This window comes from Tursiops truncatus, chromosome 1 (genome assembly GCF_011762595.2).
Source record: "Tursiops truncatus isolate mTurTru1 chromosome 1, mTurTru1.mat.Y, whole genome shotgun sequence".
In the NCBI taxonomy this organism is placed as follows: Eukaryota; Metazoa; Chordata; class Mammalia; order Artiodactyla; family Delphinidae; genus Tursiops; species Tursiops truncatus.
The window spans coordinates 162610043-162631976 of NC_047034.1; the positions used below are offsets into that span (position 1 = coordinate 162610043).

General features: G+C 60.0%; 2 protein-coding genes across 11 annotated transcripts; one reads left to right on the top strand and one right to left on the bottom strand.

Moving 5' to 3' along the window:
• The first annotated feature begins 1489 nt into the window (after positions 1-1489).
• On the top strand, positions 1490-13207 carry MAP3K6 (mitogen-activated protein kinase kinase kinase 6). Of its 8 annotated transcripts, XM_073793549.1 has the most exons (30): positions 1503-2240; positions 3595-3611; positions 3705-3734; positions 3823-3846; positions 4115-4305; positions 4422-4590; positions 4975-5081; positions 5504-5674; positions 5775-5887; positions 6284-6443; positions 6649-6811; positions 6888-7007; positions 7117-7166; positions 7261-7356; positions 7510-7597; positions 7679-7812; positions 8216-8343; positions 8581-8717; positions 9038-9143; positions 9631-9788; positions 9892-10084; positions 10188-10326; positions 10624-10783; positions 10952-11128; positions 11408-11513; positions 11787-11958; positions 12049-12134; positions 12228-12301; positions 12592-12668; positions 12891-13207. In XM_073793549.1, exons 1-30 carry the CDS (start codon positions 1898-1900, stop codon positions 12979-12981), a joined length of 3780 nt encoding a protein of 1259 aa, XP_073649650.1. In that variant the 5' UTR covers positions 1503-1897; the 3' UTR covers positions 12982-13207. The 8 variants fall into 8 exon arrangements, 7 of the variants coding, with proteins under 7 accessions (XP_073649652.1, XP_073649661.1, XP_073649650.1 ...); XM_033840051.2 differs by having other exon boundaries at positions 3595-3734; XM_073793555.1 differs by having other exon boundaries at positions 2133-2240; positions 3443-3734.
• Positions 13208-13361: 154 nt separating this feature from the next.
• SYTL1 (synaptotagmin like 1) lies at positions 13362-21934 on the bottom strand. 3 transcript variants are annotated; one of them, XM_019938361.3, is made up of 15 exons: positions 21781-21934; positions 19384-19612; positions 18252-18400; positions 17957-18029; positions 17830-17875; positions 17284-17356; positions 16935-17038; positions 16668-16781; positions 16264-16430; positions 15895-15991; positions 15396-15554; positions 15042-15120; positions 14819-14918; positions 13805-14010; positions 13362-13596 (listed from the first exon to the last, which is right to left on the bottom strand). In XM_019938361.3, exons 2-15 carry the CDS (start codon positions 19572-19574, stop codon positions 13457-13459), a joined length of 1698 nt encoding a protein of 565 aa, XP_019793920.1. In that variant the 5' UTR covers positions 19575-19612; positions 21781-21934; the 3' UTR covers positions 13362-13456. The 3 variants fall into 3 exon arrangements, with proteins under 3 accessions (XP_019793920.1, XP_019793919.1, XP_073649696.1); XM_019938360.2 differs by having other exon boundaries at positions 14819-14942; XM_073793595.1 differs by lacking the exon at positions 21781-21934 and adding an exon at positions 20623-20644 and having other exon boundaries at positions 14819-14942.

The following is a 21934-nucleotide window of genomic DNA, read 5'->3' on the forward strand; positions in this document are numbered from 1 at the left end:
TTCCATCCCAAGAGGTGTGCAAGCCAAGGCCAGAGGAGCATTGAGTGGTGGACTTGGAAGGATTCAGGCATCCACTGAGAATACTCTTGGGCCCCCTGGGTCCTACAAGTGGATGGTTTTGTGGTGGGAATTGCACAGCTATCTCACCCTCTCTGTTGCCCCCTCCTTGTCCCTTCTAAGTTGTCTCTTTTCCAGGCTCTGTTGTAAGTCAAGTTCTCATTCTTTGCTACTTCTTGCCTGTCCCATTAGGGATTAGTTTGAACTTAGTCAAACCAAGGCAGGTACATTTTTCTTCCATGGGGCAACAAGGCAGTGAAACAGCAGTACTGAGCTGGCATTTACTGAGCAGTTAGTTAATTTGCCAGTGTCACATTCTAGACAGTGTTAGAGCAATAGTTAAGAGTCTGATCTCTGAGCCTGACAGATAGTGCTGGGCTTGCATCCTGCTCTGTCATGTAGATGAGTTATCTTGAACAAGTTACTCAACCTCTCTAAGTCCCCAGTTCCTGATTTCAGAGTTCACTGAAGTTTATACCAGGCTGCTGCCTCACTAATTCACACTAGAAGGTTAGGGATTCTTGGGAATTGGAGCTGGGAAGCTGTTGTAGCCCAAGGGCTGGGGTTTCTGGCATTCTCCAGGTAGTAGAGAAACGTTTGCATGGGGATTCTTCTCAGGTTCCATGGTCATGTTCTAGGTGGAGGTCATAGATCAGAAGGGCTCCACGGCAGATTGGGTTACGGGAAAAGCAGCCCCCTGGCAAAAGTGCAAAGGACCGGGCTCAGATGCCAAGTCCCATGCTCCTGGCAGGCTGAGGACCAGGCTTCCCCCAGTCTCTAGTCCCTCCCAGCCTGCACAGCAGGGACCCGGAGGACAGGCACTCTTCGTGGCACTCGGCTGTGTTCTACACACACTAATGTCTCTGGAGATCCTTTCTTTCAACAGACCACGCAGGGGGCATGGCCTGCAATCTGCAATTCCTTTCTCTGCCTTCCTTAGCCCTGGCCTGGGCACACACACACACACACACACATACGTGTGTGTGTGTGTGTGTATTTATTTATTTATATATATATTTATTTACTTATCTATTTTTATATATTTATATATATATATTTATTTATTTAACTCTTCTTTGCGGCATGTGGGATCTTTTAGTTGTGTCATGCGAACTCTTAGTTGTGGCATGTGGGATCTCGTTCCCCGACCAGGGATCAAACCTGGGCCCCCTACATTGGGAGTGCGGCGTCTCAGCCACTGGACCACCAGAGAAGTCCCCTGGGCACACATCTTACGAGTGCCTGCTGTGAGCAGTCCACAGTGGTTGGCGTGCACAAGGACACAGGCTGTTCCGGAAGCGGCCTGTCTCAGAGGCAGGAGAGGAGGGAGGGAAGAGGCCGAGTCCTAGGGCGCTAGGGAGCGGTGCTGTCCCAGGGCGCTAGGGAGCGGTGCTGCCCCAGGGCCGAGGGTGGAGCTTTCCCTTGTCGTCCAGGAAAGGGCTGGGCCCGGCCTGTATACATGTGAGGGCAGGAGAGAGCGACTGCCGGCGCTCTCCTGCGGAATCCGGGTGGTGAGCACTGCCTGACCGATTCTCGGGACTCCCCCACGTGACTCTGAGTCGCGGATCACCGGATGCCCAAGATTCCCTGGACCCCAATCCCCGATTTCAGATCCTCAGGACCTTACAAGTCAGAGGCCAGATTTCGCCCTGGACACCAGATTCCCAAACGGGACCTCCGGCCGGACTCCGGATATCCAGATCTCCAGATCTTCAGATCCCGTAGGAGATTCCCGATCCTGACCTGATTCCCGATCCCGAGATCCCGGTATCTGTTGTCTCTGGCTCCTGTCCCGCCCCGGGTGCCCAAAGCCCGGCGCCCGACGCCCGAGCGCCCCCGCATGGCGGGGCAGTGCCTGAGGTCCGGAGCCGCGGAGCGCGCCGGCAGCTGCTGGCAGGACCCGCTGGCCGAGGCGCTGAGCCGGGGCCGGCCGCTCGCGGCGTCCCCGGGCCGGGGCTGCGCGAGAAGCCGGCCGCTTAGCGTGGTCTACGTGTTGACCCGGGAGCCGCAGCCCTTGGCGGAACCCGAGACTGGAGCCGAGGCGGAGCCGCTGCCTCTGCGCTGCCTGCGTGAGGCCTGCGCGCAGCTCCCCGGACCGCGGCCACGACCTCAGCTGCGCAGCCTGCCTTTTGGGACCCTGGCGCTGGGAGACACCTCAGCGCTCGATTCCTTCTACAACGCGGGTGAGCGCTCCTGGGGGCGGGGCGGGGCGCTGGGGCGGGGCTTAGGGTCTGGGGAGGAGCCGAAGGGGCGTGGCTTGGCGACTCCCGGGAGATCCCGAGGTGTGGGGTGTAGGGGGCTATGCGGGCATAAAGTGAGCTAAAGTCTAGGCGCTCGAGGCGGGGCCGTGATAAAAGTGGAGTTTAGGGGATCTGGAGCACGGCCGGACTCGGGCAGGGATTTAGCGGATCCAGGCCTGGCTCGTGGTTCAGGTTTGGAGCTTAAGCACTCTGGAGTCGTCACCGTGCCTAGGGAGAGGCTGGGAGCGGGGCAGGGTGTGGTATCTCAGGAGTGGGATTGGAGAACTCAGCCTCGGGATGATCTCGCACGGATCTCATGACGGAGAATCCTGGGAGGTGGAACTTGGACTAGGGAAAGGAGCCGTAAAATGTGGGCCTGGAATTCAGGGGTCCTAGCATACTACTTCCGAGGATCCGGCTGGAGAGGCAGAAAGAGAAGTGAAGGGGACCAACTGCCCAACTGCACTGGATTCTAGGCGAGGGAGCTTGGGTTATGAGACCCCAGTAGTTCCGAGAGAATGCGCCGAGCCTGGGTGGGGGGGGCTGGAGGCGGAGCAGGGTCGTCCGGGGGCGGCTATTCCCGCGCGGGTCACCCCGCCCTCTCGCCATCCCGGACGCCCCGCCCCCGATACTTATTTGTTCATCCAAGAGTCCAGGAACCGTACTTGCAGGATGTCCATAAAACCTCAGCCTAAAAATGAAAGCTGACTCGACCTTGAGGACAGAGACACACAGAGTCACAGACTCACAAATCGTACATATCTTGATTCACGTAAACTGTCGCACACAGTATCACACACAGAGATACAGACACAGCAAGCTGCACACACACACGCACACACACACACAGAGGCACAGTGTTTGTACATGCACAGGGCATGTGTGTATACACATGTGTATACACACAGCACACTGCTTGTGCCAGCCCCTTTCAAGAGACTGGGTTGAGAACCCAGGGAAGGGGACTTTTATCTTTGCACAACTCCTGCCTCTCAGATGGCCTGGAACAGGCTCCAGACTGGTGCACAGCCCTCCTTCTCTGTGCCCAGTGTCCGCAGGCTCTGAACAGTGGCATGTGAGTCATAGCCCGGGGAGCTCCACTCCTTTCCTTGCAATACTATAGATATAATTTCTGTATGAGCCAGAGGGACCCTAAAAGGGGGAAACTGAGGCCCAGAGCAAAACTGGACCCTGCTGGAGTCACAATGGGAAGGCAGACTGAGCCAGGATGGATCCCCAGGCTACTTCCCCACAAGCTGGGCTTCAGGGCTCAGGGCCCCCACCCGTGTGCCCGCAGATGTGGTGGTGCTGGAGGTGAGCAGCTCCCTGGCGCAGCCCTCCCTGTTCTACCACCTGGGCGTGCGGGAGAGCTTCAGCATGACCAACAACGTGCTCCTCTGCTCCCAGGCCGACCTCCCTGACCTGCAGGCCCTGCGGGTAGGTGGCCAGCGGGCTGGTGGGGGCCGGCACAAAGCTGGGGTGGCCCTACTCAGAACACCAGTATCTGAATGTCTGTCCCCTGCAGGAGGACATTTTCCAGAAGAACTCGGTGAGCAGAAACCACCCCTACTCCAATGTGCCCTTTGACCTCCATTATGACCTCTGACCTCCACTATCTTTCCTGGCCTCCTCATTCCTCTCTGACCTCCCTAGTGCCCCCTGACATCCATGTGACCCTTTGTTCCCTGTGGTCTCCCTTCATGAAGTGTGCCCCTTCCCTGCTATTTTAGTCCCCACTGGTGCTGACCTCTGACCCCCTCACTGCCCCTCTCTAACCTGGTACTGACCTCCACTGATTCCCACCTCCCTCCCACCAGGATTGCGTTGGCAGCTACACGCTGATCCCCTATGTGGTGACAGCCACTGGTCGGGTGCTATGTGGAGATGTGGGCCTCCTGAGGGGCCTGGCTGATGGCCTGGTACAGGCTGGGGTGGGCACCGAGGTGCTGCTCACACCCCTGGTGGGCCGGCTTGCCCGCCTGCTGGAGACCACGCCCACGGACTCCTGGTAATGGGGGCCCTCAGCAGGTGCACCAGGAGGAGGCTGGTGAGGGTACAGGGGGCTGGGGCTGAGGGGCGAGCCCGGCCATTCTCTCTCCCCCCCTCCCCTGCCGTGGACGTTAGTGGCTATTTCCGGGAGACCATTCGGCGGGACATCCGGCAGGCGCGGGAGCGGTTCAGCGGGCAGCAGCTGCGGCAGGAGCTGGCTCGCCTGCAGCGGAGACTGGACAGCGTAGAGCTGCTCAGCCCTGACATCATCATCAACCTGCTGCTCTCCTACCGTGATGTGCAGGTGTGTGGTGCTCAGAGAGGCGGGCAGTGGGGGCAGCGGCATTCAGTGTCGGACAAGCCCGAGTCCAGCTCCTGGACTCACTTGCTCACTGGTGGCTTTGAACAAATTATCTGACGTCTCTGAGCCTCGGTTTCCTCGTCTGTAATAGGGGACGATCTTGTCTCCCAGGGCAGCTGGGAGGCTGGGGCACACAGTGGGTTCTCCGTGTAAGGTGTGGTGTCTACACTACCTGCTGGGCCTGAAGGAGGTGTGCAGAGGATGGTGGGTGGGAAGATGGGGTGTCGGGGTGGGAGGGGACCCCAGCTCAAGGTTTACCTCAGGGTCTGTGGGCCGATGGGACCCACCAGAGGCCAACAGGCCCGGGCACGCTATTCCCTCCTGCAGGACTACTCAGCCATCATTGAGCTGGTGGAGACACTGCAGGCCTTGCCCACCTGTGACGCGGCCGAGCAGCACAGTGTCTGCTTCCACTACACATTTGCCCTCAACCGGTGGGTAGCAGAGCAAGGCTCAGGTCGTAGCATGTGGGGACACGGGTCTCTGCTGTGCAAAGTCATTGCTGTCTGCAATCACTGCTGTTCAGGGAATTTGCTGACCAAGGTCACACTGACGTCAAATGGTCCCTATTGTTCTGTTCTTGCTGCCCAGAGTGGGGTGGGGTGGTGGCGCTGCCCTTGGAGTGGTCACAGCTATCCAAGGTCACTGCTTCTCAGAGTCACTGCAGCTAGAAATCACTTCCATCTGGGATCGCTACCTCTAGAAAGATCAGAGCTGACCAGAGTCACTGCTATTCTGGGTTCATGATTGTCAGGCCCTTGGAAGGGTCCCTGCTGTTTAGGGCCTGGGGGTTCCTAGACAGAGAGTGGAGGCAGGGCCATCAAGTGGGTTCCCAGCCTTCTTCCCCTTCCTCTAGGAGGAACAGGCCTGGGGACCGGGAGAAGGCACTGGCTGTGCTGCTGCCACTGGTACAGTTTGAGGGCTCAGTGGCACCTGACCTATATTGCATGTGTGGCCGTATCTATAAGGACATGTTCTTCAGCTCTGGCTTCCAGGATGCTGGGCACCGGGAGCAGGCCTATCACTGGTAAGGGGCCCAAACGAGTGGACAGTGGGCTGAGCTAGAGGGATGAGGAATGAGGCTGTGGGCATCAGTCCAGCCCCGTGTCCCCCCACCCTTACCCCAGGTATCGCAAGGCTTTTGATGTGGAGCCCAGCCTCCACTCGGGCATCAATGCAGCTGTGCTTCTCATTGCTGCTGGGCAGCGCTTTGAGGACTCCAAGGAGCTCCGGCTCATAGGTGAACCCCAATCCTGCACCCCTATCCCCTACCCACAGGAGCTCAGAGGGGCCTGGGGAGAGGGCAGGGAGAGAAGACACTGGGCTGGAGCTGAGGCCGACCACATCCCCTTTTGGACCTGTTCTGCCTGAACCCACCCCAGTCCTGGGCCCTCGTGAGCCCTTGAGCCCACAACTGTTCCTAAGCTCACACCTGTGTTCCTTACACACTGAATTCCACGTACACTTGTTCCCAAACCCTTACCTGTGCCTGAGCTCCTACTCCCACCTGAGATCTGGCCACACCTAAGTTTTTAGCCATTTCTATGTTCCTGCCCACATGAATTTTGTGGCCTACACCTGGGCTTTGCCCAAAGTTGTAATCACATTCAATACAACCCATGCCCCTCCCTCCCAGGCATGAAGCTGGGCTGCCTGCTGGCCCGAAAAGGCTGTGTGGAGAAGATGCAGTATTACTGGGATGTTGGCTTCTACCTGGGAGCTCAGATCCTTGTCAATGACCTCACCCAGGTGGCACTGGCTGCAGAGCAGCTGTACAAGCTCAATGCCCCCATATGGTAGGTGGCCCCTTCTGTGGTGGTCCTGGGCTGGCCTGGTCTATCAGCTTCTGCACCTATATCCACTGGCTTCTAGTCCGAACCTCTTTCAGACCAGTGCCCATGGCACCCAATGGCCACATTCTGGCTGCATCCAAGCCAGTCTACTCCCCTGGCAGTGCTAGCTGGTGCCTGGGCTGAGCTGAGGGCAAGGTTGTGTCTGCAGGTACCTGGTGTCTGTGATGGAAACCTTCCTGCTGTACCAGCACTTCAGACCCACACTAGAGCCTCCTGGAGAAACCCCACACCACGCCCACTTCTGGCTCCACTTTTTGCTACAGTCCTGCCAGCCACTCAAGATGACTTCTCCCCAAGGGGAGCAGTGCTTGGTGAGGCCCGTGGGGTGTGGGACCTGGGAGAGGGGCAGGTCCCTTTTGACCAACCCCTCTCCCCTGTCATCTGCAGGTGCTGGTCCTGGAGATGAATAAGGTGCTGCTACCGGCCAGGCTGGAGGCTCAGGGTACCAACCCGGTGAGCGCAGTGACAGTGAGCCTGCTGGAGCCCGGTAAGCAGGTGGTATCGCCGGTGAGTCACCCCCATTCACATCTATGCACCCCTTCTCTCCAGCCTTTCCCCCATCCCCAGACCCCTCTCCCGGTCCCCACATCCCTCTCGGACCTTTTTCTTCTCACAGGACGTTCCCTCCAGCTGGACCTTCCCGGTGGCCTCCATCAGCGGTGTCAGGTGAGAGGGGAGACCTGGGGGAGGTCGGACGGGGGCGGGGGCGGCGCTGCTGGGCTGCCCGGCTCGGCTCACTGGGGTTCTTCATCCCTTCCAGCGTGTCGAAGCGAGACGGGCGCTGCTGCTTCCTCTACGCGCTTCCCCCGGCTCAGGACGTCCAGCTGTGCTTCCCCAGCGGAGGGCACTGTCAGTGGTGCGCGCAGCCCTTCGGCGTCGGGGTGCTCTGAGGGCAAGGGTGCCCGGGGTATTGAGGGAAAGGAAGGGACATGTTCCCTGGGTGCTCTTCGGCAAAGGGGACAGTTTCCGCCCAAGGTGCCCCTCCCATCAGTCTGATCTCCGTCCTCAGGTTCTGCGGGCTGATCCAGGCCTTGGTGAAGAATCCGGACTCCACGGCGGCCGCAGAGGAGGCGGAGGGCGGAGGGGAGGTATTGGAGGTGAGGAAGGGGTTGCTGGGAGCTTGAGGAGGGGGAAGGGCTGAGGGCCCAGCTGAACCCCGCATCTCACCCGCCCCCCAGTTTGATTATGAGTACACGGAGTCGGGAGAGCGGCTGGTGCTGGGCAAGGGCACCTACGGGGTGGTGTACGCCGGCCGCGATCGGCGCACGCGGGTGCGCATCGCCATCAAGGAGATCCCGGAGCGGGACAGCAGGTTTGGGACCTGAGGCCACGCGGGCTGGGCTCAGGGCTCGGGGTGGGGGGCTGGGGGACCAGGTGGGCGGGTCAAATGGGCGGGACCGCGAGTTGAGAGGGTCCTGTGGGCGGGACTGCAGGCGGGGGTGACGCGGATGCCCAAGTGGTCGAGCCGAGTGCGCTGGCTCACAGAAGCGAGAGTACGAGCCCAGTGGGCCCAGGCCTGTGCGCAGAACTGCAGGGACCCGGAGGGCGGGCTGTGGTCTGGAGGGCATGTGGGCTGGGTGATTAAGTTGCGGAAGGTCAGGGGCGGGGATGCTGGTGGGCGGGGCAGATCCTGGGGGCCTGCCTTGCTGGCGCTGGAGTTGGGTAAGCATCTCTGCCCCAAGCTGGCCTGTTCTTTACTCCCTACCTGCCCCCAGGTTCTCTCAGCCACTGCATGAAGAGATCGCTCTGCACAAACGCCTGCGCCACAAGAACATCGTGCGCTATCTGGGCTCAGTCAGTCAGGGCGGCTACCTCAAGATCTTCATGGAGGAAGTGCCTGGAGGTTCCTGCCCTGCGTGGGACGGGAACGGAACTGGAGTTGTGGGGCATGGGGCTGGAGCCAAGCAGAGGTGGAGAGCCCTCCGGGAAAATGAACCCTAGCGTGTGTGGGTAGTGTAGCCCAGAATTAGCTGAGGCAGTGCAGTTGGGTGATGGAGTCTGGGCCATGGCCTGGCCTTTGAGCAGAGCTGTGCGCTGGAGTAAGTGGGTGCCAATTATGACCTTGGACTCATCTTCCCAGGCAGCCTGTCCTCCTTGCTGCGGTCAGTGTGGGGACCCCTGCAGGACAACGAGAGCACCATCAGTTTCTACATCCGCCAGATCCTGCAGGGACTCAGCTACCTGCACGACAACCGCATCGTGCATCGAGATATCAAGGTCAGCGTGTAGCTGGCTCACCCTGGTGGGGAGTGGGGAGGCAGAGATATGGCCCCAGACAGAGGCTGACATTTTAGACTAAGTGGACAGACCCTTTGCAAAGGACTGGGGAATTCATCAAGAAGGTTCCCTAGAGAAGGCAAGAAGTTCAGATCTGAAGCTAACTTCCAGAGGGGGATAAGTGGGATGGCAGGGGGAGGAGGTTGACAGAGGCATGGTAAGGCTGGGAGTCCCAGGAGTCAGGGTCTCGGGATAGAGTCCAGTTCTGGCACCAGGAGCCCAGCCTGATGTCTGCTGAGCACACTGTCCACTCTACTCAGGGGGACAATGTACTGATCAACACCTTCAGCGGGCTGCTCAAGATTTCCGACTTCGGTACCTCCAAGCGACTAGCAGGCATCACACCCTGCACTGAGACCTTCACAGGTAACAGGGGGTGGGGTGGTGAATGGGGTTGCTGATGTGGGGCAGAGAACTCTTGGGACCTTCCAGGGAATGCTGTTTCTCCTGGGCATGGAGTTAGAGTCCTAATGGGGGATGGAACCCGGGGCAGGTGATTGAGCCAGAGGTTAGCTGATAGAATCTAGAACTGGAGCTTGCATAGCTGATGACATTGAGTTTAGTCCCTGAAACGGAGCCCAGAAGTGTTGATGCGGCCAAAGGTCAAAGCGGATGATGCAGTCCAGGTTAGATCATGGCACCTACTGTGGGTGATGGAGCCCACGAACGTGACAGAGCCTGAGATGAGCGAGGAGGCTCAGGATAGGTGTCTGATGACCAGGGGAGGTGATAGGAACTGTTCTGGATACTAAAGTTCAGGGTGAATGCAGGTGGCCAGAGGATGACAGAGCCCCCTGCCACCCCCACAGCGACGAAGCCTAGATGCACATTATTGCTACTGCTCCTGTCCTAGGGACCCTACAGTATATGGCCCCAGAAATCATTGACCAGGGCCCACGAGGGTATGGGAAGGCGGCGGACATCTGGTCATTGGGCTGCACTGTAATCGAGATGGCCACAGGTCGCCCACCCTTCCACGAGCTGGGGAGCCCGCAGGCTGCCATGTTTCAGGTGAGATCCCTCACGGCCTGGCTTATGAGGTGGGGTGGGGACAGACTGGGCCCTGAACACCTCTAAACCTGTCCCTTGTGTCCCCTCCCTGCCCTCTTCCCAGGTGGGCATGTACAAGGTGCACCCACCAATGCCCAGTTCTCTGTCAGCCGAGGCTCAAGCCTTCCTCCTCCGAACTTTTGAGCCGGACCCACGCCTCCGAGCCAGTGCTCAAGCGCTGCTGGAGGACCCCTTCCTGCAACCTGGGAAGAGGAGCCGCAACCCCGGCTCCCCCCAGTACGCTCTAAGGCCCTCAGGTACCAAGCGGGTGGAGGGAGTGAGCACGCTGGGGTGAGGGCAGAGGAGCTGTGGCGGTGAGAGGGCTCGGGGCCCCGGATGATAGCCTTGTCCCTCCCTCAGACGCCCCTTCCGCCAGCCCCACTCCTTTAGCTGCCTTGACCTCCCAGTCCCAGACATTCCCGCGGCCTCAGGCACCCTCTCAGCACCCTCCCAGTCCCCCCAAGCGCTGGCTCAGTTATGGGGACACCAGCCAGCTCCGGTAAGAACCCAGGGTCCTGGGGCGGGTTTGCTTCATCTGGTTTTGTCCTGATGCGCTCCCTCCAGAAAAAGCCCTCCTTGGGGACTTGGGCACTTTGGCCACTTGTAAGGATGGCATTTGGTGCCCTCCTCCCACATGCTCTTACTTATATTTATTGTGCCCTCTCAATGCTGAGTTCATCTCTTTTGTCCCTGTGAGGTGGGCATAAAGGTAAAAGCCAGGATTCAAACTCTGGGGTGGAGGTGGCGGGATGGTGTTGCTGCCCACCCTCCAACAGCCGCTCTTCACTGCACCCAGGGTGCCGGAGGAGCCTGGGGCCGAGGAGCCCGCGTCCCCTGAGGAGAGCTCGGGGCTGAGCCTCCTGCACCAAGAGAGCAAGCGCCGGGCCATGTTGGCTACAGTACTGGAGCAGGAGCTACAGGCCCTGGTAGAGAGTCTGCACCTGGAGCAGGAACAGGTGGGCGGCTCGCCCCGGCCCCCCCTGCTGGTCGAGCACCGACAGCACTCCTGCTGAAGGCCTCCCCCGTCCCTCCGCTGCCCACCCCACCGCGCCCTGCACCCTCCCACCAGCATCTCCCCCGGCTCAGGCGGGAATACTCGCTGATGACCTTCTCTTCCTCCTCAGGGTTCCCATCTGGGGAGGAATCATGTGGAACAGCTACTGCACTGCCTCAGGGCGCACATCCACACTCCCAACCGCCGGCAGCTGGCCCAGGAGCTGCAGGAGCTGCAAGGGCAGCTTCGGGCCCAGGGCCTCGGGCCCGAGATTCTGCAAGGACCGCTCTTCGCCTTCCCAGATGCGGTGAGGGAGCTTTCTCAGTTAGGGCTGCCCAATAAGAGGTAGTGAGCTCCCCATGCTTGGGAATGTACAAGGACTTGATGTTGCAAGATTCCATGTCTTCCCCGATAGAACCATCGGGAAAGGGACATCGGCCCAGTCCTGGCTTCCCAGCCCCTCCTTTGATCCCAAGTCCGCCCACCCCACTTGCCTCCGATAGAAGACTTTCTAGGCCTTTCCAACTCAAGCCCCATCTCTGTTTGAAGCTCTGCAGTCTCAGCCGCACCCTTCCTCCTGCTCCAGGTGAAGCAGATCCTCCACAGGCGCCAGATCCGCCCACACTGGATGTTCGTGCTGGACTCGCTGCTCAGCCGCGCTGTGCTGGCAGCCCTGGCTGTTCTGGCCCCAGGTGGGTGGGGGACTGGAGCCTGCCTGCCTGCCTGCCTGCGGGGCGAGGATGTGATCCTTGGGGGCGTGGCGAACACAAATAGGGCAGGTAGGGGCGTGGTCAGCGAGGCCCTGGCTTGACCCGGCGCCAAGCAGGGGGATGGCGTAACCAAATGGATATCTCCCAGGCTGACACTGCCTAGCCCGTGCCCAGAGCCCCGCGTCCTCTGCCGATGTCTGGGGTCCTAAATGGGCATTCTCGCCCTGCCTGAGTTCACCCCGCTCGGATTGGCAGAGGCGGAGAAGGAGGCAGTCCCACCGAAGTCGGAGGAGTCCAGTAAAGAAGAGGAGTCCCAGGAGAAGCAGCAGGAGACCCCAGTCCAGCGGAGCCCGCTCCCAGGGGAACCCGAGCAGGGAACCCCACCTTCGATGGTGCAGCTGGGCCTCTTGCGAGCAGAGACCGATAGGTACAGCTTCTGGGACTCGCCCATAGCCTCTGCAGGAGCTTCACCCCTACCTACACCCCCTCCATTCTATTGCCTTCTGCCTTCTAACAGGCTACGAGATGTCCTGGCTGAGAAGGAACGGGAGTGCCAGGCCCTGGTGCAGCTAACTCTACAGCGCGTCAGTGGGGAGCCCGCAGGTGAGGGGGAGCAGTCTGGAGAGCTCGAATGGTGGGTGTGAGGCAGCTTCTTGGCAGAGGCATCCTTGGCTTCACCAGCTTTCTCCCCGACAGCTGCTCTCACAGTGGACCATGGCCTGGTGCGGTGGCTACAGGAACTGAATGTGGATTCAGGCACCATCCGGACGGTGAGGGGGCGAGTATTGGCAGTCCCTGACCCCCCCCAACCAACGACTCCAACTATGCCCATCTTTCAGCTCTTCTCACTTTCTCCCTCTGATGCAGAGAATCTCAATACTGAATTAGCACTTTGTATATGCCTCCCATTGGACAGATGAGAAAACTGAGGCCCAGCAAGGAGTGTGATCTGTCCTAGCATGTTGGTAGTAGAACAGAGCTAGTTCCTGGGTCTCTGGACCCATCTTTCTCTGATTTTACCCCTCCCTGTTTTTGTGTATGTGTCTTTGTCCACAACTAGCTACTGAACCACAGCTTCACCCTCCATGCCTTACTGACCTGTGCCACTAGAGATGACCTCATCTACACACGCATCAGGTATGTCCTGGGCCCTTGAGGGATAACCCACACCTATGGCCTCATGCTGGCCAGATCGTGACACCATCCCCCTAGTTACGGGCCTGCCTGGGTTCCTCTCTGAAAACTATAGGGACCCTAAGGTCCCCTGGGGACAGAGGGGGCATCAGGCAGACAGTGGGTACCAGAGAGAGAGCCCAGGGCCTTCTTCTGCCTGAGCCTCATTGAGCCTGGTGCCCCCAGGGGAGGGATGGTATGCCGCATCTGGAGAGCCATCTTGGCACAGAGAGCAAGGTCCACGCCAGTTACCTCTGGCCCGCGGGAGGCTGAATGAGGACATCAGAGACGGGAGGCCAGACCCAAGGATGGATGAATGCAGGAAACACAGCGGCTTCTGACACACCTGCCCCAGGACCCAGGGGCAACTGGAGGAGGCCAGGTGGGTGGGGGGCAGGGTAGGGCCCAAGCCTAGCCCCAGTGGGGGGAACCAACCAGAGAGGTGTCTCAAGCTCACGGAGTGCCGGCAGGCAAAGACTATTAAACAATACTTTTGTACCCTTGGGCCTTGGTGATGTCTGAAGTATGGGGAGGAGTCCTAGGACCAGCTCCCTAAAGTCTTCATGTCTGAGTCTAAAGTTCCTTCATCTGGCCCTCTTCACTTCCCTGCTATCACTGCCCTCCCCACACTCCCACCCCCAAGCCGACATCAGCCCCTTGTTGCCCTCAGAATAGACTTTATTGACTTTAGCCAAGGGCAGGCCGTGAGATGGGGGTCCAGAAAGAGGGGTTTTGTGGGGCTTGTAGGGCAGCTATGTCCTGGGGGCCAGGTTGGTTCTGAGGGGCAGAAGGCCATGCACCCACTCACATGGCCGCTCCAGAAGGGTCTGCCACAGCTGCCTCTCCTCAGGTGTGGAGTCCATCCAGGGCACCTGGAGCCCATAGCTGCTGCCTAGATGTGGGCGGGCAGGGGTGGAAGACACGGTCACACTGGACACCCCAGGTCCCAAGGAACACCTGCCTGGTCCCAGATCATGCACTATCACCCTCACGTTCTCCGTGGACACCAAAGCTCAGGAAAGGACAGAGAAGTGCCCAGGGCCACATGTCAAGCCCCTGCCTCCTAGCATCGGGTCCCCTCAGGGCTCTGCCCCACTCACCGGTGCCCAGGCTGAGGCGTGTGCCCCCCAGCTGGCGACTGGCCAGGGGCCCATGGTCCCAGAGAGAGAGCTCAGCACAGGCCTGGCGCAGGTCAGCAGGACCGAAGCCATCATAAACCATGGTGTGATTGAACGTGGGGCTGAGGCTGCGTCGCACCACTCTTGTCCGTTGGCGGCTGGCCTGGCTGTCATCAGGCAGCACCAAACTGTGGGGGGGTGGGCTGGTGTCAAGTGGCCACCCCCTCACCCTCCCCAGAACCAACCAGTCACCGAGTCCTACCCATACTTCCTCATAATGTCCATGTCCTCTGGCTCCTGCCTGAGAACTGGCCTCAAACCCTCAGTATCCTGGGACCTTTGCGCCAACCTCCTCTCAGATCTCCTGCCTTTAAAAGTCACAACACCTATTCACAGGACCCCAGAGTAATGTCTCTGAAATGCAGTTCTGCTACTCCTCAGCTCAGTCACCTTCACAGCCCCCCAGAAGTAGTTTCCAAACTTTTTAAAGCCTTGGAGCCCTTTCTGCAAGACAAAAATATTACTCAGAAGTACAAAACCTAAAAGAAAAACAATGTCTTTTGTTGCATCAAGGCTGGGGACTCAGAACCTCACTGGCCTGCCTCTATTTTACTCTCTGAGGGTGGGACAGCACCTGGAGGCACCCCTAGAGTTCCTCCGGTGCTTACTTGCAAAACCATTGAACTGCAAGTTCAGGACCAAACCCCACAGCCTGGCTTTCCAGGTCCTCCATGGACAGGCCTCTGAGACCTCCCAGGTCTCAGCCTCAGCTCTCCAACAAGTCCTATGCTCCAGTCACTGAAATGCAGCTGCTCAGAGGAGTCCTCAACTCTCCTGACTCCAGGCCTTGGCTCAAGCTGTCCCCTCCACCTCCGCTCAGCGGTCAAAGCCCAGAGTGGGGAATAAAGGGTGGGTGACCAGAAGGGGGTTGTTGAAGGTGGGGAGCTCTACTGCATGAGAAGCGAAGGGAGGCGGGGAAGTACCGATGCCCCTCACCATTGTATGTAGGTATCCAGGGATCCTGGGCGCAGAGGCACGAGGTCCTGAGCTTCCTTCACCCAGAAGTGCAGCTCCCCACTCGGGGGCAGTCCTGTGCCTGCGAAGAGGCTCGGCTCAGGCCCTGCCCCAAGGACAGACACTTGTCCCTCACCCTTGCGGGACAGAGATTCCCCGCCTCTCAAGGCCTGTCCAGCTTGGCCTCTAGCCGGCGGTCACTCACCCTCAGAGCCAGCGGGCACGTACTTGAGGGACAGAGAGAGCAGTCCGCGGCTGGGAAGGTCGTCGGGAGAGGGCGGGACCTGCGAGAGGCGGGCTCGTCAGGGGGTGGGGACAAAGTCCTAGGGAAAAGGGGCCGGAAGGGAGCGGAGTCTCCAGACACCGACGGGGCGGGGTCTTGGAGGGGGCTGCCGAGAGAACGGCCTGGGGAATCCGACAGCCCTGCCACCGGCAGTCAGGGACAGACCTCTGCATGGGGCCCTAAGGTTTCGAGGCTGACGGGGACTGGGGGAAAGCCCAGTGCGGTAAAGGCGGGAGATCTGCGCCGCGGGTCTACCCGCGCGGGCCAGCTGCTCACCCGGGGCTGCAGGGGAAGCCAGGTGGGCTCGGAGTCCCAGTCCCACGTGTCCAGGGGCACTTCGACTTCGCCCAGAAAGATGTTGCGACCCAGGCTTTCGCGGTGCCACACGGACAGGCTCAGCACGCGTCCCCGGAGCTCGGCCTGCGGTATAGAGTACTGGGGACAGGAGGTGTGCTTTAATGAAGCAGCGTCGATGGCCCTGGCCTCAGTGTTGCGGGAGTGTTGGCTGGGGCTTATCCTACCACGCTCCTTGCTGGAAGGAATCCTGGGAAACCCCGGACGGTACTAATGGGGGTCTGGACTAGCGCCGCGCCCACCTCTAGACTGACATGTTGGAGAGCGCGTTAACGCGAGGGCCTCCCTGCCGTTCCTCCCCCAGAATGGAGGACTGGAACGACCGACAATGACGACACCATGGCTGCCCCCGCCACCCGGTCCCTGCAGGAAGGGGCGTTCGGTTCCTTAATGGGGGGCCGCCCTGGCGTCGCGGCCTCACCCAGAGAGTCTCGTTGAAGACCGGGTTCAGATTCCGTTTCTTCACTGAGGTCTTGCGCTTGCTCTGCTTATCCGGGAGGAGTTTGCTTTTGACGTAGCTGGAGCGGGGCAGGTGAGGACCGGAGGTGAAGGGGGACCCCTTTACCCCTCCAGCCCCTTCCAGCGCCTACTTCCCAGCCACAGCCGGGAACGCAGCTTCGCGTGCCAGGCCTCGTGCCGCGCTTTACAGGAGTTATCTCACCCAGCTCCCGCGTCTACCAAGAACGTTATTCCCATTTTGAAGATGAGGAAACTGAGGCCAAGAAAAGCGGTGGGGTTGGGCAGTGAGAGCGGCTCCCTAGCGCGCCTCCTCGCGGGGTCAGACACTCACGGGTCGGAGCGGCGGCGCCGGGCGGCGGCCAGGCCCTGGCACTGGATCACGTGCACGCGCAGCTGGGCGGCACCAGGCTCGTAGCGCAGCGCGAAGTACAGGGAGCCGCGCACCTGCACCGCGCCCGCCTCCGCCTCCCCGGACAGGCTCGTTTGGCTGCTGCTCAGCTGCGGGCGGAGGGTGGGGAGGTCAGGGCGGGCTGCGGGGCTCACGTCGGGGCCGGGGAAGGGGAGCGCGGAGAGTTCAGGTGGGAGGGGAGGGGGGTAAAGTGAGGTAGCTTGCCTGGAGGCTGGAGTGTCAGGTCCGGGGGTCAAGGGAGGGGTCATGCAGGGGCAACGCCTCGGGATACGGGGAGGGGAGGCGCACCCCACCCCCACTCCAGGCCTTCTCCCTCACCCCCTCACCGTGGAGGAGTTGAGGCTGGGCGTGGAGGAGCTGCTGCTGAGCACGCGGTCGAGTGACAGGTCGGGCCCCGGGGCCTCCTCCCCATTCTCCAGGATCTCGGACGCCTCCAGGGTCTGAGGAGGAGGTAAATGACGGGGGCGTCCCCTAACCCCCCGCCCCTCCCGCGACCGCTCTCGGTCCCGGACCGCTCGCAGCCTCGCGCAGCTGCACTCCCGCCCAGAGTCCGCTCCGGGTCTTGAGAGCAGCCGCGGGCCGCTCCCGCCTACCTGGGCAGGCAGGGGCTGCGGCTCCTCCTCTCCCCTCGACGGAGGCTCCAGCTCAGGGTCAGCCTCCTCTGCGGCGAAGGCCTGAACGCCCCCGGGGCCAGGGGCTGGGAGGGGCACAAACAGCTCAGCGAGCCCCTCCCCAGCCCGCTCTGCCCCTGAGCAAATTTGGAGGGACTGGTTTACAACCCCCATTCAGACCCCAGTGCTGCCCTGCGGTCTCCGGTGGAGACCGCACCTACCCGCCCCCTAAGCAGGATGAGGAAGGTGAACACAGGTGGCTGGGGTCACTCAGAGCTGCCTCTGATCCCCGCAACCTCTCTGTGCTCCCAGCACACACCTTCCCACTCACCTTCTTGGGCCTGGGGCTCCTCCTCATGATCTGAAGCCTTTGGGGGGACATATGGTGAGGGGAAGTCAGGTCCCTGAAAGAAGCAAGGGGTAGAAGTCACAGAGGGGGCCAGTGGTGAAGGGGTCAGAGGTTCCAGCTTCAGATTCTGCACTGCCCTCAGGGCAGAGCTGGCAACCAGCTGCAGGACCTGTCTGGCCTGTACTTTACACCTCTTCACACCTCAGGGCCTGCCCTACCTAACTCCAGTCTGGCCTGTACTTCACACCCCTTCACACCTCAGGGCCTGCCCTACCTAACTCCCAGGGTCCCACTGGTGGCATCTGAGTCTTGGACCTCACCCAGCTCAGTCCACACTCCACCCCTAGTAACCAATTCAGAGTTTCCTTAGAGGATGGGCCCACACCCCCATTTGACAGAGGAGGATGACAGAGGCCCAGGCCAGGGTCTCCTAATTCTCAGGCTGGGCTCTTTCCCCAGCACATCCCACCTCCATGCCAGGGACACTGTACATTCATTCATTAGCCCATTCAGTCATTCATTACTCACCTCAGCCTCGCTGAACCTCTCTTGGGGGGCCTCGTCCATGGGGAGCCTGGGAGGAGGGAGAGGTATAGTCAGAGATGGGCCCCAGGTGACTGGGAGGCACCCTCCACTCCCTGCCATGCCTCCTCACCTGGGCTCCAGCGCCTCTTCGGTCTCTTTCCCAGCAGCCTGAGCCTCCCCATCGCTGCCCTGAGCCTGGTCTCCTGCACCCAGGTGAGAAGTTCTGTGAAACTCTCTTCTCAGGACGTCTGGCCCTTGGAGATGCCCACCCACCTCCTGTAGCCCATGGAGGGGTGGTGCCCACCCAAAGTCACACAGTGCCAGGGGCAGCTGGAACTGAAACCAGGGGCCCTCTGTCCTCGTCCACATACACCCGGTGACGTGGGCTGCCCAAGGCGTGCCCCACTCTGGGGAGCTCCTCTCACCCCTGGAGCCCTTCTTCCTGCGGATGGAGGCACGAACAAGGTCAGAGCCAAGGTGGGTGTGGTGGTGCCGCTGGAAGCGTGCTTCCTGGAACCAGTCCCCTGTAAGGATCTTCAGCTGCCCAGGGTCTGCCAGCGATGTCCGGAGCTTGCTGGAGGATGGGGGAGGGCGCGGCTGTCACCACTCATGCAATCAACGTTATTGCCACCCATTCTGTTCCAGGCCCTGTACCTGGGGCCAGGGATACAACAGCAAATCAGACTTGATCCCTGCTTTGGAGGAGCTCAGGTTGGTGGGGAGACTGAGTCCAGAATAGACAAGTACACTATAGTGAGGTAGAGCCATGATGTATGTAAGAGGGCCAGCTTTGCCTGTGAGAATACTGGAGGGCTTCCCAGAGGAGGTGACATGTGAATTGCTCTTAAATGACAAATTGGAGTTCTCCAGGTAGAGAAGAAAAATAATTATTATTCATTAAATGACTGTGTATAATCCTTCCTAATTCTATGAGGTAGGGCTCGTTAGCTCCATTTTACAGATGAGGAGAGTGGTACTGGGGAGGTCCAAGGTTACAAGCTAGGAGGTGTCTGTCTGTCCCCAAACACTACTTGTAAGTCCCATGCTGCTCTGCCATTGTGCTCTTCCAGGCAAGGAGAAACATCATAAAAGCGAAGGGTGTGTTCGGGGACCTGTGGAGCACCCGAGTGGCTGTAGTGGACATTCTGTGTATGCGTGTCAGGGGGTGAGGCTTACTGGTGGAAGAGGCTGGCAGGGTCCAACCAGGGAGGCCTGTGGACCACGCTTCGGAGCTTGCCCCTGACAGGAGATGTGGAGGAACCATGTGAGGTTTCAGGAGAGGATATTAAAGACAGATCTGGAGAGTCCCAGCTGCAGCATGGAGGGTGGGCCAGAAAGGGCGAGCCCGGAGGCAGGGAGGCCGGCAAGGGAGCTGGTGCAGCCACCCTGAGAGAGGTGATGAACCGAGCTGGCCAAGGGTGGAGTGGACCAGTGGGCAAAAACAAGACCTACCCAGGTATCTGACAGGCTGCACGTTGGTAGGGGAGAGGGTGGGAGTCACCCAAGCCCCCCAGTGCCTGAGGCCCCTTCCTCTGGGGCTCCCTTACTCTGCCTTACCTGACCCGTCTCTCCTCCAGCTGGCGCAGGCGGGCATCTCGCTTCAGGACCTTGGCAATAGCCTCTTGCTCCTCCTCTGTCAGGAAGCTGAGATCCAATAGCCCATCAGCCTCAGGCTGTGGCTCATGTGCCATGAGGAGGCCAGGCAGGGACCAGAGCCCCTTTTGAGATGGGTGGCCCCTCTGGGGCATCAGCTGGGGCAGCGCCCAGGCTGGGCACACGTGGCTCCCTGGGGGCAGAGCAAGGGTCAGTTAAAGGCCTGCCCATATACAGGGCACATCCTGGAGCCAATTGCCTTTTCTGCCCAAATATACATCCCCCATGGTGGGCGGGGTACAAGCCCAGGAAGGCTGAGATCAAGGTGGCATGAGATGCACTCGTGGACACATGCACACCGACACCCATGAACATACTCAGGGACACACTCAAAGACATGTAGAGACGCACATGCGCACACTGATACATGTAGATATAGTTCCCCACAGTGAGATGCACACCTGGTCACACATGCACACTGACACCTATATAAAGACAGGCTCACGCATACCCGGTCCCCCATAAAGGGCCCTATGCCGTCATAGGCCCAGATCCATGTCCAGACCAGGAGATGTATGTAACATATCCTTAAACCTGCGCACAGGCGCACGCACACGGGAGACAAGGACCCACAGATGGGTTCACCTATACAAGAGTAAGTCCAGGGACAAAGACCTGTCCTTACATATACACAAATCACACACACTTTTGCACACACATACTGCATCCCCCAAACTAGATTGTGAGCTCCTTGAAGTCAGGGACAGGGCCTCATCCTCAAAGCCAGAACCGTGCACACAGCAGATGGTTAGTAAAAGTTTGCCGAGTTAAATGCAGAAATACGTGCACCTGCACACACACGGGAAATGCACACACACGAACACGCAGCCGGACACACAGGTGCACACACATATCTGCTCACCACCCCGCCCGGGAATCTCCCGACTTGGGTCCTTTCCCTCCACCCTTCACCTCCACCCTTCACCTCCACCCTGCTCTGGCCTATTTGGCCTTCCTGTCTGAGGCAGCCTCCTCCCCAGCTCACAGCCTAACTTCCTCCCCCGGAGGTAACTGCTGCACCCACTCCCACGGAGGCCTCCAGCCCAAGGTTGCCCCTGCTGCCAGCCCTGCCCCCTGGCCTGGAGCCCCTCCCTGGACCCCTTTACTCTGGCCACATGGGTTCCCCACGCCCTGACCCAGGACCTGGCTGGGGTGGGAGCTGGTGGTGGAGGCCGAGTGCTGCAAAGCAGCTAAGGTACCACGGTGACTCCGGAAGGAAAACATTTGCCCAGCCCTGAGGGGCGTGTGGACGTGGCAAGGAGCCTGTGACTGGGTCGTGGGCAGAGCCGTGGCCCGAGCCCACTGGGCGGTCTCTCCTCTCCTCCCGCCCCTTTAGTCCCCTCCCTCCCGGGGCACCAGGCAGGGCTGAGATGGGAAGAGGACACTCAGCGGGCAGGTCCTGGCTTGTGCCTGCCGCCAGCCCGCGCTCTGTGCCCTCCCAGCTGAGTCAGCGAACCCCTCAAGCGAGCCCTCTCCCCCTGCTGCCCCACCCTCACCCGGGGGGGACTGGGTGTCTCTATGGGGTGTCGTGTGTGACACTGTGGAAATGCCTGTGTGACGGATGTTAACAGCATTTCCTGAACATCTACTGTGTGCAGGTCCCGGGTGTTGCAGACGCACTGTTTAGGGCTCTTCTGGGGCCTGGTGTGTGAGCCTGTGTGGCTGCCCCTGTGTTACCCGGTGCCACTGTGAGTCTCTGTTCAGCAGGCGTCTGCAGACTGTGGGATTTGGGAGGCTGTTTATTTTGTGGGTGTGAATGTTGTATCACTGCGTGTGTGTCTGGGCGTCATGTCACAGTGTGGTGCTGCATGGGGGACTCTCGTCTGTGTGATATGTTCTGTGACTTTCTGGGCGACAGCGCGGTGGGGTGTGTGCACGTGTGTGACTGGGCTGTGTGTTGTGGTGTGTACTCTGGTGCCCTGGGGGCCACCAGGTGTGTGTGTATGAGTATGGAGGTGGAGGGACCTTCCACAGAACTGACTCTCCCCGCCCTTGTCCTGAGGTCTGCTTGGGCTGGGCTGTGGGTATCTGAGCCCAGGGTCCCCAGCAGCACACCCCTCCCTGCAGTCCCCTCTGGTTCCAGAGGCAGAATCCAGTGTCTGGTCTTCCCCACTCTGTTTCAACACTTATGGGACAGACCCATTGGTCAGTTTAAGGGTCTGTCCATCTGTCTGGCTGTTCCAGCCCCAGACACGTCCCACCTCCCCGACCCCTGGGTCCTACAGGGTGCTCAGGACACCAGGTGGCAGTGCCCACCCCTCGGGACACTGGCAGGGGCCCTCTGGCCCCGAGGTGTATTACCTGTAGGGGTCCAGTATGGAGGGGACACCTTCGTCGGGTAACCCCGGCTTCCCTGGCAGCTGAGTTTCAGGGACCAGAAGAAGAGCAGTGAGGGCCTAAGGCTGACTCAACCGGCCCAGCGGAGTGGCTGCCCCACTGAGGAGGAGGAAACACC